Below are 18,439 nucleotides of genomic sequence, written 5' to 3' on the forward strand. Positions count from 1 at the left end.
GTTGAGGTGAAGGCCATGCCTAGTATAATCCCACCTACTGAGAGAATCAACATGAACCATACCAATGTGTGACCCCGCACCCGACATGAGCAGCTGTTCCAGCTCCAAATTAACTCTCTTGACAGAAGAGTTCAAATGAGGTCGGTCATGGCGCCCAAGAACAGATACAAACTCAACACTAGTATGCTTCGATGCTGATGCAATCTTCGCCAGGTCACACTCTATACTGTACCCAGGATCTCTGTCAATACTGTTACCTGCCCCACCCACTATAATCACAGTGTCTTCCTTAGTGAAATCTTTGCAAAGTGATCCTAAATCCTCTGTCACCTGCTCCAGACCAGCACTAGGTTTAAAAAAATTGGTGACCTGGTATTCTGTTCCTAGTTCATCCTGCAAAAGTTGGCCAACACCTCTTCCATGGGAACTACCTAACAACAACACTTTCTTTCTCTTTACTGATTTCCCTACATTCTTACTTTTCAATTTGCTGCTGAAAGTTTGTTGTGCCCTGTCTACACCTGCAACTGCTTGAGGCCAACCAGCTTCTAACTGAAGCAACAGGTCAAATCTATTTTCCACATTCACCATAAAGCTGTCAGACAAAGTTCTAGGCCTGTAGGCCTGTTCCTCCTGTTGCCTGTTGCCACTTCCCACCTCTCTTTACCCTTCTCCCTCCTTAACCTGTCAAGATCTCCCCTGGCCTTGTCTAACTCAGCCTGAAGGGTGGCAATTTTCCCCTCCTGTTCTAGTATCTTCCTATCTCTACTACAAATCCTACAAAACCACTGATGAGTCTCATTTACTTCCCCTATTCCCACGCCACTACAGTCACCCACATGGAAAAAACTACAGCACCCATCACACCAAAGCCCCGACCTAACAATTCTACGGCAAGTCAAGCACTTTTCACTCATGATAAACGTAATAGTTTATTAAGAATAAGTCAGTTAAATTACAGATAAACACGAAAATATGGTTACACAAATTTGGCCTATACGCAACTGTGTGTAAACAAAAACAAACGTGCAAAGTTTCTGAAACAACAACTTAAACTTTACGCTACTTTCCGGAAATGCTAGTTAAATAATGAAGAGGTACGCTAAGTTAAATTGCTGGAGAGAGCAAGGAACAACTAAACGAAATTCTATAGATTTGCTGCAGCAGAACGTAAACAGAAAATACGACTGTACTGTCTTTTTGCGTTTTCTGCTTTATTACGTAAAGAAAAATGAAACCTTTAATGGTACACTTAAACAGCACACTAATACACTTATTTACCACGTAATCAGTACTAATTTATATGTTTTATAATCTAAAATGACTTATCTTTACGAGAACACCATAACTCGCGCTAGTCGCCTGGCTGCAGGGCCAAGGTTGATATGTATTCTGTAATGTACTGACACTTGTTTCTTTTATTATTCTGTCTGTACTAGTACATCCTGTATGACAAAGCCAATATCATTGTAAAATGATCTATGGTGAATAAAATTCTTGATTCTTGATATCCTGTAAACCATGACTGAAGGACACCACGCAGAATCCATACTCCTAGATTCCCAGAAAATGTTTTACACAGTGCCCCACAGCAGACTGTTGATGAGGTCCAAGCATACAGAATGTGTTCCCAGATATGTGAGTGGCTCAAATACTTTTTTAAGTAATCACAGAAGTGTTATGGGACCATTGGTGCTGTCTGTATATATAATCAGTCTAACAGATATGGTGAGCAGCAATCGGCGACTATTTGCTGGTGAAGCTGTAGTGTCTGGGATAGAGTCAACTTTGAGTTACTATAGGAGAATACAGGATGATTTAGTCAGAATTTCTATTTGGTGTGGTGAATGGGAGCTTGCTCTAAATGTAGAAAATGGAAGCTAAATGTAGATGAGTTATAGTATAAGTGTGCTGCTTGGCACAGTCACATTGATTAAATATCTAAGTACATCATTGCAAGGTGATGTGAAATGGAAATAATACATAAAATTGATTGTAGAGAAGGTGAACAGTCAAGTATGATTCATTGGGAGAATTGTAGGGCAATGTAGCTCATCCATAATGTAGACCATGTATAGAAGACTTGTACAACCTATTCATGAATACTCTTTTTGTGTTTGGAATCCCCAACAGGTTGGATTAGAGGAGGATATCAAAACAATTCAAAGGTAGGTTGCTATATTTGTTACTGGTGGGTCTGATTAATGTGTATTTCCGAAATGCTCTGTGAACTCAAATAGGAATCCCTGGTCTTTCTGCGAAAACTTACTGATGAAGTTTAGAGGACTGCTGTTTGTAACTGACTGCAGGATGACTTATAGCCACAAATGTACATCTCTTAGATACACTGCAAAACCAAAATAAGAGAAATCTAGGATCACACAGAGGCATATAGACAGTTGTTTTTTCATCACTCTGTTATGAGGGTAACAGGAAAGGGAATGACTGGCAGTAGTAAAAGGTACTCTTCAACATGTGATGAAGCAAGCTGGGATATTTTTACTTCCCCTTCAGGTTTGTCATCTACCTCCTTAAATTCGTTTTACACTTTTAACTAATTACCATTAACATACATGAGTATAATATGCATTTTCATAAAAGAGAAAGGTTGGCCCTCAGTTTAAAAGAATATAACACAACATCTAATTTTGTGCTGGGTTTTTGGTGTTGTTGTTGTTGTTGTTGTGGTCTTCAGTCCTGAGACTGGTTTGATGCAGCTCTCCATGCTACTCTATCCTGTACAAGCCTCTTCATCTCCCAGTACCTACCGCAACCTACATCCTTCTGAATCTGCTTAGTGTATTCATCTCTTGGTCTCCCTCTACGATTTTTACCCTCCACGCTGCCCTCCAATACTAAATTGGTGATTCCTTGATGCCTCAGAACATGTCCTACCAACCAATCCCTTCTTCTAGTCAAGTTGTGCCACAAACTTCTCTTCTCCCCAATCCTATTCAATACTTCCTCATTAGTTATGTGATCTACCCACCTAATCTTCAGCATTCTTCTGTAGCACCACATTTCAAAAGCTTCTATTCTCTTCTTGTCCAAACTATTTATCGTCCATGTTTCACTTCCATACTACACTCGATACAAATACCTTCAGAAATGACTTCCTGACACTTAAATCTATACTCGATGTTAACAAATTTCTCTTCTTCAGAAACACTTTCCTTGCCATTGCCAGTCTACATTTTATATCCTCTCTACTTTGACCATCAACAGTTATTTTGCTCCCCAAATAGCAAAGCTCCTTTACTACTTTAAGTGTCTCATTTCCTAATCTAATACCTTCAGCACCACCGGACTTAATTCAACTACATTCCATTATCCTCGTTTTGCTTTTGTTGCTGTTCATCTTATATCCTCCTTTTAATACACTATCCATTCCGTTCAACTGCTCTTCCAAGTCCTTTGCTGTCTCTGATACAATTACAATGTCATCGGCGAACCTCAAAGTTTTTATTTCTTCTCCATGGATTTTAATACCTACTCCGAATTTTTCTCTTGTTTCCTTCACTGCTTCCTCAATATACAGATTGAATAACATCGGGGATAGGCTACAACCCTGTCTCACTCCCTTCCCAACCACTGCTTCCCTTTCATGCCCCTCGACTCTTATAACTGCCATCTGGTTTCTGTACAAATTGTAAATAGCCTTTCGCTCCCTGTATTTTACCCCTGCCATCTTTAGAATTTGAAAGAGAGTATTCCAGTCAACATTGTCGAAAGCTTTAATCTACAGATCATAACCAATAGATTGTGGTCAGAGTCCACATCTGCCCCCAGAAATGTCTTACAATTTAAAACCTGGTTCCTAAATCTCTGTCTTACCATTAGATAATCTATCTGAAACCTAGTATCTCCAGGCTTCTTCCATGTATACAGCCTTCTTTTATGATTCTTGAACCAAGTGTTAACTATGATTAAGTTGTGCTCTGTGCAAAATTCTACCAGGCGGCTCCCTCTTTCATTTCTTAGCCCCAATCCATATTCATCTACTATGTTTCCTTCTCTCCCTTTTCCTACTACCGAATTCCAGTCACCCATGACTATTAAATTTTTGTCACCCTTCACTATCTGAATAATTTCTTTTATTTCATGATACATTTCTTCAATTTCTTCGTCATCTGCAGAGCTAGTTGGCGTATAAACTTGTACTACTGTAGTGGGCATGGGCTTCATATCTATCTTGGCCACAATAATGCATTCACCGTGCTGTTTGTAGTAGCTTACCCGCATTCCTATTTTCCTATTCATTATTAAACCTACTCCTGCATTACCCTATTTGATTTTGTGTTTATAACCCTGTAGTCACCTGACCAGAAGTCTTGTTCCTCCTGCCACCAAACTTCACTAATTCCCACTATATCTAACTTTAACCTATCCATTTCTCTTTTTAAATTTTCTAACCTACCTGCCCGATTAAGGGATCTGCCATTCCACGCTCCGATCCACGGAACGCCAGTTTTCTTTCTCCTGATAATGACATCCTCTTGAGTAGTCCCCGCCCAGAGATACGAATGGGGGACTATTTTACCTCCGGAATATTTTACCCAAGAGGACGCCATCATCATTTAACTATACAGAAAAGCTGCATGCCCTCGGGAAAAATTACGGCTGTAGTTTCCCCTTGCTTTCAGCCGTTCGCAATACCAGCACAGCAAGGCCATTTTGGTTAGTGTTACAAAGCCAGATCAGTCAATCATCCAGACTGGTGCCCTTGCAACTACTGAAAAGGCTGCTGCCCCTCTTCAGGAACCACACGTTTGTCTGGCCTCTCAACAGATACCCCTCCGTTGCGGTTGCATCTACGGTACAGCTATCTGTATCATTGAGGCACGCAAGCCTCCCCACCAACGGCAAGGTCCATGGTTCATGGGGGGAGGGGGCGGGGGGGGGGGGGGGGTATGTAATTGATTTTCTAATTTACTTTGACTATTCCTTTTGTTATAGGGTGATTAATTCCAAAGTAATTGACAGCTTTGCCAAAAGTACTGTTTGCATAACAATAGCTGTTAATTTCATCATTTAAACAAATAATTCAGCCTAACCCTTGTAGTGCGAGAAGCCATTAAAAGGAACGAATTTTTTGATGTCTTCACCTAATGGAATGAAGTATGTTTCAATTGCACTTTCCATAAATTAAACATTGAACAATGTGTAATTTCAGTGCCTATTATTATATAAGGGCCCAAATTTTGCTCCCGAGACAGCCAGTCCATGGGCGAGGGGGTGTTTTTTTTTTTTTTTTTTTTTTTTTTGGGGGGTGGGGGGGGGGGGGGGGGTGGGGGCGGGGTGTTGTGAACAGTGAAAGTAAAGAACTATGATTTGCATCTGTGCAACTGTTGGCTACATCATTTACACAGTCAGTGTCAAACTTCCACTCCCCTACTTTTCAGCCACTATAGTAACGCAGTACATTGACACCGAGGACTAGCAATGAGATAATAAAGCAGGCCAATGTCACATGTGGTGCCCTGGGTGAGGACTGTATGGAAGCAGCCACTGAGTATAGGAGCAGCCGATCAGCACGCAGGTGGACACAGCTGACCGGGATAAACAAGGTGCCTTGCTGAGAGAATTACAACTTGCAGCAGCCGTGCAGATGATAAATCGAGATGACAACTGCAGCAGCAGAGCAGCAGGAGAAGAGTGAATAAGAATAAGGTAATGTCATTGAAAAATTTGTTTTATATTAAGTCATACATAATGAATGGCCTTGATGAACATGACAGGGTGATGGACAAGAATGGACAACAGGGAAGTGATGTGAAAATTGATAACGAAGATGTGGAGATTAAGTTTTTAAATGAGCAGAAAGATTTAATGGGGGTTGGTTCTGTAGATGATAGCAGTTATAAATCAGAGATGAATGTAACTTTGAATGATGGGGATGAAACTCCTATTGTAGATCGAATAATGAAAGCGCCATATATATTATATGGTGATGTGAGCGAAATGGATCAAAACAATACTGAAATGGATGAGATTATTAAGGTTAAGGAAGATGAATCTAGTACAGAAAGTCAGCAAGGGCAAAAGTTCATGACAGATGGAAAAGTGGATGTGATGTTAAGGCAAATTATGAGCAGTATGTGTATGATAGAAGACATTGGTAGTATGAAAGTACATATTAGTAGTATTAAAACTGACATGACTAGCTTAAAAGATGAACTGAAGAAAGAAATTAAAAAGGAAATTAAGGTAGTTAGTTCTAGTCTTTCAGAATGAAATAAGAAGGTTGAGGCAATAGGGAAAGATTGTGATGAAAAGATAAAGAAAGAAGTACAGAATGCTAACGAGAAATTAACATTAATGAGTAGTAAATGTGTAAAAGAGAGAAAGAAGTTTTGTGATGACTATAGTAGGAGAGCAAAGGCTTCGTAAAAACAGTGTAAAGATTAAGCCAAAGCACCCAGGAAATTTTGTGCTGAAAACAGGGTTAAACTTGAGAACCAAATCAATCAGATTAAAAAATGACTTAGAAACAGAAGTAGAAACCAGATGTGCAGTAATGGTAGAGGAAAAACTGGTAAAAGTAAATAAAAATGTAGATTCAAAATTGACTGAAATAAAGAAAAAGGTGGAAGAGGTACAAAATCTAAAGCATAGAGAAAGTAACAGTGTGTCTGATAATTAGTTTGGTAAGCAGGATGATAGTTTTTCCAGGGAAAGGATTAATGAGGATTTGTTGTATGAAGGAGATCACATGGTTAGTAAAAAGGAAGTGTGGCATCCTATAACAACAACAAGTGTACAAGGGATACATGTTAAGTGTTTACTGGTCAGTGGTAGTGGTTTGAATTGCATTTCACAGCATTTTTTGAATCTCTTAAGAACAGAGAGTACAGTACTGATGCACATTTCTGGAATAAAAATTATTGGTGCTACTGGTAAGCTATCAAAGAGTGTGAAACAGGAGTAACTATTAACTGTGGAATTGATGGGACAGCTGTTGGAGTGCAATTTCTTGGTGATTCACAATCTCAGCATTGATGTAATATTTGGAACTAATTTCTCGTGCAAATAGCAAGTAGGGGGTTCAACATTCTGTGTTGGATTCATTATGTGGTGATAATGCTTACCCCATCTGTCTGTCTCATTTTTCGGGTTTCTTGAGATGGTCAAACTCTTCTTCTATCCTATCTGTAGTTTATAAGTGAATCATAATTATTCTGTCTTCTACTTTCATGTGATTTTGTGCAGCAGGATACCTTAGTATAGAAATATTGTAGAAAATGTTTCTCTAGTGTTATCTGTCAGTATGTGTATATTATGTTGTGTTAGTTATAAGTAATGGAATCATAAGAGGATGGAAGAAAGTAAACTGGTACCACGATTAAGGAATTTTTGTCAAAGAGGTATGGTAAACAGAAAATGAAAGGTGTCAGCATATGTGGAGGATAATTAACATGTGAAGTAATCAGCTCATGTGTGAAATTAGTATAATCTGGTGCAGCAGCAGAGGCAATATGGAGTAAAAAGCCATGATGAATACTAGGTATTAATATTAATTGTGGTATAATAGAAGTATTTGTGTTCAGTGCAGTCAGTATATGGAGATAACTCTCTACCCATAGAAGTGTGTCATGGTACAGCCTTTTCTAGCATTAAGGAATTACAACTTTAAACATAGTTGCTTGGAGTAATGTGAGTGGAAAGAGTAAGCAAGATTTGTATTCATATCGCTCCTCAGGCTACAATCTCTAGAAATTTGATAGAATACAGTGAAATAATATTTTTTCTAAGTAATAATTTTGTCTGATTAGTAATGAGAGTTAAGTTTTCCTTAGCATACAGATCTGTTACTGTGGAGTGTTTTTCAGTATCAATTTTGCATTGGAGAAGCAGAGCAGATGTTTATTTATCAGTTAATGAAGTAATAATGAAATAATAAAATAATGAATAATGTTAGGACCTTAATGGTTAGGGAGCCTGTCTCTACAGTATAGATATTTTTTGAGAATGCGCTCCACTAGCTAACGAGGTAGGAAAGGTAAGTAAAATAATGGAGCTGACAGACATGATTAATGCAAAAGATAACTGTATACAAACAAACGATGATCTACTTGTGAACTAGGCACCATTGTCTACTATGCATATTGTGCAATTCATGGCACTGCAGCTGGGAACGAGAGCTTAACAGAAAGAGTAATATTTTAGTGAGGTACAAGTCATATAATGCTGCATTTTCAGATTTATAGGTTATCTGAAAACTTCTGTTTGTGTTCTGAGGAATTATGAGCTTAAAGTAGTGATACTGGAATAATGAAAATTAATTTTGCTGATTAACTGATAACTGTGGTGTTAGGCTGATGTGAATATTCTGAAAGATCAACTATTTGGTAGCATTTTCCGAGGATTTAATTTTCTGGTTGAATGAGAATAGTGCTCATACTTGAGTAGAGAAGTGGGGCTATGATTTGGTACAATTTCCATCCCCTTAATTTTGAGTTGAGTAGTAATTAAGTTATGTGATGATGACTCTATTCTTTTTTCTTAAAGTAATGATTGATAAATCTATGCTACTGCATATCTTGAGTTTTCGCCATTTTGCAAATGGGAAAGAGACCCAAGTCTTTCAAAATCAATCAGTTTCAGACAGTTATGACTTACAGTAATGTTTTGTAGTCTAATTTGCACTTGATTTTAAATTTTTGATAGTCCCCACTTTTTGTACTATAGCCAATTTTAGTGCTAATTATTATGAGATTATGAGAACTATGTACTGTATTTATTTATGAAGTAATGACTATCACTTTTCGTGTGAAACATTTTTTCCTTATACTCAAGTTAGAAATAAAAGGAAGTGTACTAAAGTAGGGCATTTTGTCTATTTTTTCATGTACTGTGGTGGAGGAGAACCACCTCCAAAGGGAACTGAAAGCAGTGCATTCCCTTACTGACTGCCACTCGGACCTGTTGAAGGCATGGACAACTTGGTGAGAAAGTGTGTAAAAGCTCACTAAAAGTGAAAATGCTTGTGAAAATTACTTAACATTGGGCAAGTGAAATTTTCGGTCTAAAAAGTGAACTGCAATGCCCAGTGTAGTTTAAATTTTTTGCAACGCATGAGGATCTGTTTTTTAAGCAAGACAGGACTGGCATAAAGTGATATGAATCTTAGAATGTAATCTGTGTTTACCCCAAAAGTACATCACTTTTGATGACAATGGTTAATTCTAATTGAAAGTGTAACTTGTGGATATTTTGTGACATTGTACAATATACCACATGTAAATATTTTGCATGGGAATTTTCATATGGCCAGTTCATATACACTGGAATTTGAAAAACATATGTACCATAGTTTTTGATAAGATTTCTTACATAATATTTTTATGTAGATTGTTAAAACCAATTTCTGGCATCACTTGCAGTCACTTAATTGCCCACTTAGCTATTTGCAATTTCTATCTAGTCCAATGTGGGGATGATGTGATGAAGCAAGCTGGGATATTTTTATTTCCCCTCTTGTTTTGCCATCTGCCTCCTTAAATTGGTTTTTTCACTTTTAACTAATTACCATTAACACACATGAGTATAATTTGCATTTTCATAAAAGAGGAAGGTTGGCCCTCAGTTTTAAAAAATATAACACAACATCTAATTCTGTGCTTAGTTTTTGGTATGTAATTGATTTTCTAATTTACTTTGACTACTCCTTTTGTTATAGGGTGAAATCAGTAATTGTTTTGTAACTTAAATTCTATTGTTGATTTATAAACAATTATAAATTCTGTACTAATTATAAACATTGGAGGAACAACTAACAGTATTCTTAAAGGATCTATCTGGCTCTATTTGAAAACATGTTAGCAAAGACAGCCCTTAATTAATTCCAAAGAAATTAACAGTTTTACCAAAAGTACTGTTTGCATAACGATAGCTGTTAATTTCATCATTATACAAATAATTCCGCCTAACCCTTGTAGTGGAAGAAGCTGTTAAAAGGAATGAATTTTTTGATGTATTAACTTAATGGAATGAAGTATGTTTCAGTTGCAATTTCCATAAATTAACCATTGAACAATGTGTACTTTCAGTGCCTATTATTATATAAGGGCCCAATATTATAGCAATGAGATAATAAAGCAGGCGAACGTCACAAACATGCACCAGATGGTGGCTTGTGGAGTACGTAACATAGATGAGAAATTTGAAATCCCTGGATATTAAAAAACAAAGTAAAATAATACTTATTAGCTACTCCTACAATTTATCAGAATATTCAGGCTTTGAGATCTAAATTTCAGTTGACTTCTATGTTCATATCAAGCAGTTTATTAGTTTTTTCAGTATATTGACAAGTGATAGTTTTCTCTGAAATCAGTGAAGTTGTGTAAATGTTTAGTATGAAGTAATTTGTAAAACAGTAGCCAAGTACTATAAGAGGAAGAACAATATCCTTTTTTCAGAGTAGTTGCTTGCACATTATTCAAATGTAATTTTATTCCACATCACTTCAAGTTGTTTGTTTTAATACTTTTGATGTTCTACTTGTATGGAGCACACTATAAACAATTAATAAAATTTTACTTCTGTTCAACATTGGTATAAAGATGACATATTTTTCAAACAAAAAAAAAAGTAATAGTTTAATAGAAAGCAGCTGTCGCAAAACAATTTCCACCACCATAAAATTTATTTCTTACCTGTAGTATGAAAGCTCCTCTGTTTGTGTCCACAGTTTTGAAAGTAGATGACTGGCTGACGGATATGGATGTTATATTAAGTGAAGATAAAATTTCATCCAACACTTTTCCATCAGGTGATCTTAATCCATTGATGGCTGCTATTACTTTATGACTATGTTGACCAGTGATCTTATTTGAAAAAGTTTCTAATCCTGCAGCTAATGTCATCATTCTCACCCGTGAACTGCAGGTATCCAATAAAATGGCTCCTATTTCAATATTTCCGCCTAAAGTCTTTTTCAAATTACCATTAACTTTTTGTAGTGCCCACAGAAATGCTTCTAGTTGTCTCACAGCCTCAGTATCAACTGGTGCATCCTGTCTGCATTGAATAAGTGAATCAGCATCAGTGCCATTATGAACAGGAAGTACAAATGCAATATACATATTATTCTGTGACTTGAGAAGTATTGTATAGTCTTTCTCTTCCATATACGTCTGAGTCACAAGTTTCCTTGTCTCCACCTTGTGTACATTTTGAGCATAAACACTGTAGTGTCTCCCTGAATCTCCACGGTCAAGTCTGATTTGAGAACATATACTGCAGTCTTGTTCACCATTCTCATCCACAGGACAAGCAACAATTAAGTTAGGCAGAATCTCTTCATTTACTAAATGTGCACCACTAGCTGAGTTGAACAACATGACCTGTGATGGGAATAAACATAAAGTTAATAAGATTTTTTTGTGTGTACCACACACTGTAGTAAAATTAAGCTCTTATTCTACAGTGGAAAAGAAAATACTCACAGATATTAAATACTATTAGGAGAGAAAACCACTTATCAGATAGAACAGGGATTTTCAAACTGTGCATCGTGGCTCCCTGGGGCATTGCAGCCTTACAGGAGGGGCATCATGATAGATTCTTCAAAATAATGATTTGGTTTATTTGGTGTCCAAGCAAAGTAAAGCATGTGGGCTATGGCAGTTGAATCATTCTAAGTAACTTGTTTCTTTCGATTCAGCAACAATCAGGTTGAAGGCTAGTTTTATCAGCTGCAGGTCTTTTCAATTGTTGTTTGCCTTCTATGAAATTTGTTTCTCTGTCAGTATGGACAATTTTTTCAGTGTAAGTATAAATCATGACATTTCAAGAGTATGCTGCAGTTATAAATCATGACATTTCAAGTGTATGCTGCAGTTGTAAAGACATAAATAGAAAAAAAATGCAGGAATTACAGTTACTTGAAATTCAATTTTATGTGTACTACTGCTGGAAATGAAAAAGTCCACTGTGTGCCACTTGTTTCAAAGTTACAGCTACAGAAAAATCTTCCTAGTAAAATTAAATGAAATTTGTAGTCGAATCATGATAGTTAGATAAATGAATCATGGGAATATTTTTCCCACAAGTTGAAAGAAATGCTATGAAAAATATTTTATCCAAACAAGCTACAATTTCTACAAAGTCTTTTGTACAAAGTTGCCAACCATGTAGCCAAAAGCAAGGAGCCAAGCAGGAAACAGGGTTCCCGTGTCCCAGTATTGTAGGGATTGTCCCTACTTTTCTATAATTGACCCACGTCCCCACACAAGTATGACAGGACACCTTCAAGTTCCTACTTTCCTTTTTTTGGTATCATACAGCATACTTTTGAATTTCATATTCTTCAGTTTATGATCTTTCTCTTGGAAGCCAAACAAAATATGTGTAAAATACACAAGAGAGTAACAAAACAATGAGTTTAAAAGTCAACTGTTTGCTGCTCCATTTTCATAATAATGTTGAAGAGTTAGTTGTATTTATGGAGTGACTGACTGAAGGACTACTGACATTTATATTGTCACTGTTCTGTAAGAGCAAAAAATTATCAGAACAGTATTATGGTTATTAGAGGGTTTTCCAAACTCCAAAATGCTGAGTAGATTAAGTGGAATGGCAAATAGCAGTGGAAGTGAGTGTAGTGATGACAATTATGAATCTATAAGCTCCAGCCCCAGCCCGTTGCTTTTCAACAATGTATAAGGTAAATACTGTTAAGTTTTAAATATGTTAAATTTCAAGTGGGGTTTTTGTAGTTTAGTTTTGGTGTGAGAATAAGAACTGATGACAGTTAGTAAGAATTGCACATTTCATATATACTAAGTGCTACCTTTTGTTTGAAATGTCCCAACTTTTGACTTGCCAAAGGTGGCAGTGCCCCGAATTTTGACCTGCCAAAGGCAGCAACTACAGTGGAAGACATTTCATCAGTTGTTCTGGACATGGCATCTGTTTATGACAGGTGAGTCAGCTGCCATGCAACTAGCCTGTGTGCTTTTGTCAGATAATACTAGTAGTCCTTGAATACTTGGTAGAGGTGACACACACAGCTGGTTGAAAAATTCAAAGATTAGTGGTGAATCTGTTTTTGACAGTGATGCACATCTAATTAGTCACATACAGTTTATATGTGGCAACATACAATGAAGTGCCAAAGTAACTGGTATAGGCAAGCATTTTCAAATACAGAGGTACTTAAAGAGGCATAATACAGTGATGAGGTCGGCAGCGCCTATACAAGACAGTGCAGTTGTTAGATTGCTTACTGCTGCTACAGTGGCAGGTTATCAAGATTTAAGTGAGTTTGACTGTGGTGTTACAGTTGGTGCATGAGCAATGGGACCCAACATCTCCAAGGTAGCGATAAAGTGAGAATTTTCCCATATGACCACTTCATGAGTGTATCATGAATATCAGGAATCTGGTAAAATATCAAATCACCAACATCACTGCAACCACGACAAGATCCTGCAAGAATGGGACCAACAACGACTGAAGAGAATCATTCATGACAGAAGTGCAATCCTTCCACAGATTGCTGCATATTTCAATGCTGGGAAATCAACACGTCACCCCGTGAACCATCAATCAAACATCACTGATATGGGCTTTCAGAGCCAAAGGCCACTCATGTACCCTTGATGACTGCATGACACAAAGCTTTATGCCTTTCCTTGGTCTGTCAGCACTGACATTGGACTGTTGATGACTGGACACAAGTTGCCTGGTCGGCGGAGTCTTGTTTCAAATTGTATCAGGCGGGTGGAAGTGTATGGGTACGGAGACAACCTCATCAATCCATGTCAGCAAGGGACTGTTGAAGCTGGTGGGGGTTCTGTAATGGTGTGGGACGTTATAATGAAACAGCCTCCCCCAAAATTGTTATGAACTGTCTGATACAACCTTTTTATATGCATTCGTGTATTTATCGTATGATTCAGTCCTTCCTAAGGTCTTTTATGTGTATTTTTATAGGTGTCATTCAGTTCAGTTTGCCCAAAAAATGTATTCTTCTTTGTAAATACATACAGAATATTCTGGAATGATGTACATTCTCATGATTGTTAATAGATTGTTGTCATTAACAAAAAATATGTATATATGCCAAATTAAATCTTATATCATGAAACTGAAGTAATGAATGTTTAGCAACAAACATTAAGAGGCTGTGGAAATGTTAGCATCAATAACTAACACCTCTAATTACCACAATTGCGATTTGTAAATTTGCTAACACAGAAACCTCATAACAATTCATTATCCAGTGATGTAATTTCATTCGTTATTTATTTTTACATAATCCATTGTAATTAATGTTGCTTGTAAATTATGCAGATATTTACTTCTTGTTAGTTGCACCACTCAAATTTACAAAATTCTGGTATTTGAGAAAATCATGTGTGTATTTAATTTATGTAATCTGGTGAAGCATGATGTGTATACTTCGAACAAGCCTTAGCAATAAAATCCATACAGTCACTAATTACAAAATTAAAGTAAAATCAAAATAATTGTTGAAATCAGACTGTACATTAATTCTCACACATGAAACCAAGATGATGATAAAAAATATCAAGTTATTTGACATTATATTTTATAACCTGTACAAAAGTAACAGCAGTTACTTTAGATGAAATAGTTTTTAATTGTAAGTTATGTTTTGTAATAAATAAACAATGGTAGCAATTGTTAAAATGGTATTTAAAGCAACACAGTGAGGTTGTAAAGTAACTCAGTTTTGTCAGTTGTTTCGCACTTACGTCAGTTCTGTCGATCAGCTGATGTCAGTAAATAATTTGTCAAGCTTGAAATTTTCATGATGTTCTCATTATTCACAGCATCCACAACATCGATGAACCACAGGCCAACACAAGTTAAGTAGTAACATTTAAAAGATTGTTACAACGTGTGCAATTGGAGTGCTATGGGACCCTTGATATGTTAAGATATGACCCTGACAGATGACACGTACATAAGCATCCTATGTGATTACCTGCATCAATTCATGTCAATTGCACATTCTGACAGACTTGGGCAACTCCAGCAGGATAGTGAGACATCCCATACATCCAGAATTGCTATGGAGTGGCTCCAGGAACACTCTTCTGAGTTTAAATACTTCCACTGGCCACCAAACTCCCCAGACATGAACATTATGGAGCATATCTGGGACCCCTTGCAACGTGCTGTTCAGAAGAGATCTCCACCCTCTCATACTCTTATGGATTTATGGACAGTCCTGCAGGATTCATGATGTCAATTCCCTCCATGACTTCGGATATTAGTTGAGTCATGCCAAGTTGTGTTGTGGCACTTCTAGAGCCTGCGGGGGCCCTACATAATATTAGGCAGGTGTACCAGTTCCTTTGGCTCTTCAGTGTATTTCATGGACATCATCTTTTCCGCAAGAAAATAACTCTTAGAAAAAAAGAAACAGCCTTATTTCAAATATTACACTCTTTTACTGGAAAAACTGGTTATGTGTGTGTACAGATGGAGGTCACAGTATGCTCTGGTTGTTACATTGCATTACAAGCTCTGGTCTGTACAGAGGCTTGTAATCTATTTGGAGACACTGTTTTATTCACCAAGAAGCACTGGCATCAAAAAGCTTGAGCCCTGTCATTCATTAGGTTTTTCAATCAGTGATCAAAAACATAAACTTCTTTAAAAGTTAGCATGTTAAGTCAAGGTGTTTTTGACATGAGGGTTGAGCCCAGTTCCACTATTTATATCAGTAACTCTTGCTGGCTTTCAGGTGGGTAAGTCTTCAAAAAGCTGTATGAACTCAGCAATGAATTTTATTCTTATCTTGTTCAAGATGAGTTCTGCAAAATTTGTAGACAGTGACTTTGTTTCAAAGCAGGCATATCTTTGTGACATATTTGAAAAAAATCAACTGATTCAATGTATCCCTTCAAAGTAATGAAATGAACATTCTGCACCTGCCAGGCAAAATTTCAGCCTTCAGAAACAAACTACTATTGAGGAAGAAAAGGTTGGATGATAAAGATGCACATTACATTTTTCCTACTTTTTACTCTGTTTTAGAAGATAGTGACATTGACTTAGTGAAAAATAGAAGTCTGTGTCTGGAGATCATTTAACTAAACTCAGTGGGAAGGCTAGTGGGCAGGACATTTCTCATTTCGAGGAATGAGGAGAGGTAATCGAAATCCTGACGGAGAATGTAATTCAGTTGAAGGCGTTAACTACAAACAAATCCGGGGTATGGTTGTGGGCAATCCCATGACATCATCCTATATAAACCTATTCAAGGGCCATCTAGAGGAATCCTTCCTAAGAACCCAGAATCCTAAACCCCTCACCTGGTTCAGATTCATTGATGACATCTTTGCTATCTGGATCAAAGGTGAGGACACCACATCCACATTCCTCCAGAACCTCAACAATTTCTCCCTCATTTGCTTCACCTAGTCCTATTCAACCCAACAAGCCACATTTCTAGATGTTGACCTCCACCTCAAAGATTGCTACATCAGTACCTCTGTCCATATCAAACCTACTAACCACCACCAATATCTCCACTTCGACAGCTGCCACCCCTCCATACAGCCTAGATACCCATGGTCATCGCATCTGCAGTGACGAGCAGTCCCTCTTGAAATATACTGAGTGTCTCACTGAAGCCTTCACAGACCATAATTATCCTCCCAATCTTGTACAAAACCAAATCTCCCAAGCCTTATCTTTCCAGTCTCCCACCACCTCTCGATGTCCCACTGTCCGGCCACAGAGGAGTATTCCCCTTGTAACACAGTACCACTCAGGACTGGAGCAACTAAATTACATTCTCTGCCACGGTTTCTCCATTACCTCTCATTGTGCCCTGAAATGAGATATATCCTGCCCACTGTCCTTCCCATCCCTCCCACACTGTAGTCTGCCATCCACCGAACCTACACAATATACTCGTCCATCATCACACAACCCCTGCTCCCAATACCTTACCTCATGGATCATACCCCTTAACAGACCTAGATGCAATACCTGTCCCATACATACTCCCACCACCACCTACTCCAGTCCGGTCACTAACATCACCTATCCCCCAAAGGCAGGGCTACCTGTGAAAACAAGTTAAGCTGCAACCACTGTGCTGCATTATATGTAGGAATGACAACCAGCAAGCTGTCTGACTGCATGAATGGCCACCGACAAACTGTGGCCAAGAAACAAGTGGACCACCCTGTTACTGAACATGCTGCCAAACATGGTATCCTTCATTTCAACGACTGCTTCACATCCTGTCCCATATGGATCCTTCCCACCAACTTCAGCTTTTCTGAACACCAACTTTTCTTAATTGCACAGGTGGGAACATTCCCTGCAATACATCCTACATTCCCATAACCCTCCTGGCCCCAAACTTTGTTAGTCACTGTCGTCACCCATCCACCAACTTCCCTGTTTCCATTCCAGCACTACACAGCCGTCTTTCCACCACCACACCTAGTCTTTTTATTTCTCTCCTTTTCTGCTACTTCCTCCCCCTTACCCATCTCTCCCCTGCCCTACCTCTAACCTGCTGTACTTCACTGTCTGTCACCCCCACCATACTCTCCCTCCCACTCCCCACCCCAGCCTCTCCCTTACCCCCACCCAGTCGCCATTCCCATCATGCTCTGGTGCTGCTGCTTGCACTGTGGTTTCAGTTGCCTGAGACTGCAGTCACGTGTGTGAGTTGCATTTGCATGAGTGTGTGTGTGTGTACGTATGTGTGTCTGTTGTTGATGAAGACCTTAATGATTGAAAGCTATAATTGTGAGAGTCTTTTTGTTGTGCCTATCTGTGATCAGCATCTCCGCTATATGAAGAGTAGCAAGTTTCCTTCTCATAATATTGTTATGTCAACTACTCTTGTTCATTTTATTTTAATTGCATCACACATATATAGCTAGTCTTTTCTAATGCTGTAACCTCATTTGGATGAGTAATAGTTTCAGATGGGGTGGATGAGGTATGAGAAAGACACCAAAATTAGTTACTCCTGTTCATTTTTTAAAACTGATTTTAATTTACCCAAACTTCAAGTCAGACTTCATAAGCAAAAGGAGCTTGGGTTTATATTCTGGTTGAGGGAGCCATGAATGCATAAAGTTTGAAACCCACTGATATAGAAAAAGTATGGAGAAGCAAGTTCTTGATTGCAGCTCAGCTTCCAACTAGTTGCATAGGATAATGTTTCTCTCACTTGACCCTCTCACTCTCTCTCTTTCACTCCATCTCTCTCACTCTCTCTCTCTCTCTCTCTCTCTCTCTCTTCCTGTCACATCATCAGTATTCTTACTTTTATAGAAATGACCAGCAGACTGTCATATGCTTACTTTGCAGCAAGCACTGCACAGCTTTTGTGCTGATCACAAACCAACTGTCCATTGTAATGAAGGGTCACTGTGACCAAGAGTAAGATTGACCAGTTGGTGGGAGAACTTAAGGTGTACAAAATGTG

At 38.0% G+C, this 18,439-nt stretch overlaps 1 protein-coding gene across 1 annotated transcript in view; it reads right to left on the minus strand.

Annotated features, from left to right (window-relative positions):
* LOC124799226 overlaps positions 1 to 18,439 on the minus strand; it is a 94,638-nt gene that overhangs the window by 72,629 nt on the left and 3,570 nt on the right. Inside the window, exon 3 of the mRNA XM_047262765.1 lies at positions 10,659 to 11,348. Within this exon, the coding sequence (XP_047118721.1) occupies positions 10,659 to 11,348 (690 nt within the window). The remainder of the gene's footprint in view (positions 1 to 10,658; positions 11,349 to 18,439) is intronic.

The sequence above is a fragment of the Schistocerca piceifrons genome, chromosome 5 (assembly GCF_021461385.2).
Source record: "Schistocerca piceifrons isolate TAMUIC-IGC-003096 chromosome 5, iqSchPice1.1, whole genome shotgun sequence".
NCBI lineage: Eukaryota > Metazoa > Arthropoda > Insecta > Orthoptera > Acrididae > Schistocerca > Schistocerca piceifrons.